The sequence below is a fragment of the Propithecus coquereli genome, unplaced genomic scaffold, assembly GCF_000956105.1.
Source record: "Propithecus coquereli isolate 6110/MARCELLA unplaced genomic scaffold, Pcoq_1.0 Scaffold35, whole genome shotgun sequence".
Classification (NCBI taxonomy): domain Eukaryota; kingdom Metazoa; phylum Chordata; class Mammalia; order Primates; family Indriidae; genus Propithecus; species Propithecus coquereli.
This window is the reverse complement of record NW_012149174.1, coordinates 8,433,227-8,434,685: the sequence shown is the minus strand read 5'-3', so window position 1 is coordinate 8,434,685 and position 1,459 is coordinate 8,433,227. Positions and strand designations below refer to the sequence as shown.

At 32.8% G+C, this 1,459-nt stretch overlaps 1 protein-coding gene across 1 annotated transcript in view; it reads right to left on the bottom strand.

Moving 5' to 3' along the window:
- Positions 1–1,459, bottom strand: part of ITGA4 (integrin, alpha 4 (antigen CD49D, alpha 4 subunit of VLA-4 receptor)) — a 90,513-nt gene that overhangs the window by 35,281 nt on the left and 53,773 nt on the right. Inside the window, exon 16 of the mRNA XM_012651138.1 lies at positions 879–1,028. Coding sequence (XP_012506592.1) covers positions 879–1,028 — 150 coding nt within the window. The remainder of the gene's footprint in view (positions 1–878; positions 1,029–1,459) is intronic.

Here is a 1,459-nt window from a genome sequence, read left to right as displayed (position 1 = left end):
AGACAGTGGTGATTGCAAGCTCAAATATCTTTAAGTGACTTAGGGGCAATTTTGTCTGGACAGGATATGAAGTAGACCTTTAAATGTCCCTTTCACCTTTCACATTCTGTGTGTCATTAGTGAATGTCTTAATGAAGCCTTTTTACCATGCCCAAACACATTCTGTTTCTGGACAAACACTGTATCTTTGTGTTGTTGGACAGTAAAGGTCTGAACACTAGGGCTCGTTAGAATAAATACTCTGTTGGTGAAATCAAAATATTTTGGGATAATTTAGAAAAGAGCAGCTCACTGGTTAGAGGGCAGGATCCACCTTAAATGCAATTAATCCTGGCATGTGGCCGAAAAGCCTATAATGAAATTTTAAAAAATAGTTGTAAAACATAAATACACATGTCTATAAATGAGTAAAACTGAACAAGGGAATTTGACTAGAAAGACACGAGTGAATCTGTGGGTAGGGTGACAGTGAGAGAGACAGGAAATGAGAAAGAGGAAGATGAACTGAGCACACGGGATGACACTGAATAACTCACGAACGCCACTTACTTCCATTACTCTCTAATAATATATTTTCTTCCCTGGCAAGGCATCGGGGAGAGAAAATTAACATTTTATATATATGGAACACTACTGCTGTGACTAAATATATGTTTTAAAATATTCAGCTCAATATCCTAAAAGGAATATTAAAAAATAGAGAAAAATGGAAAATAAGACATACCATAAATCTATTTTTATAAAAAAACCCTCATTCATAAAAAATTCTAAGAGAATTCAGATATATGGTTCATTTCTTCAGAATTATATCATATTTTTAAAAACTTCTTTATCGTTATATGTCACATAATGTTTTGAATAAAGGAAAATATTCCTACTGTTTTCTTGATCATGTCTTTTTCTTTCTTCTGCTGGAGAATTGGCTGAAGTGGTGGGAATTCCTCTGCGCTTCGTTTACTGAAGACGTGATGCCCAAGGAGGTAAGTGGCTTCGACCTGAATTGGGGTGAGGATGTCCCGCACATCTTTCTATGGAAATTGAAAATCATATGAATTAATAACAAAAGAAAGACTGTAGATAAAAGTATACATAAAACTTCTTTCATGCAGAAGGCCAAATCAACCCATGGAATCCAAAGCAAATACTTACCTTTTATCTAAACTGTTATAAAACTGAATGTATATATTTTTTCACATTATAAAAGCATTTATATTTCTTATGAAAAACAAAAAAGGAGTATAACAATGGAAAACTAGAACCACCCAATAACACCTACAAAGATATACGTTTGGGCAAATGTCCTTCTACGCTATTTTCTACGCATTTTTTTTTTATAAGTTTACGTTATAACATAAGCATTTTTCATTAAAAACGTTGTAAATCATTTCAAAGTGCTAATCAGTATTTTATTCCATTTAGTACTACGTTATAATAAACTTGTAGAAAAATGATCTATTAA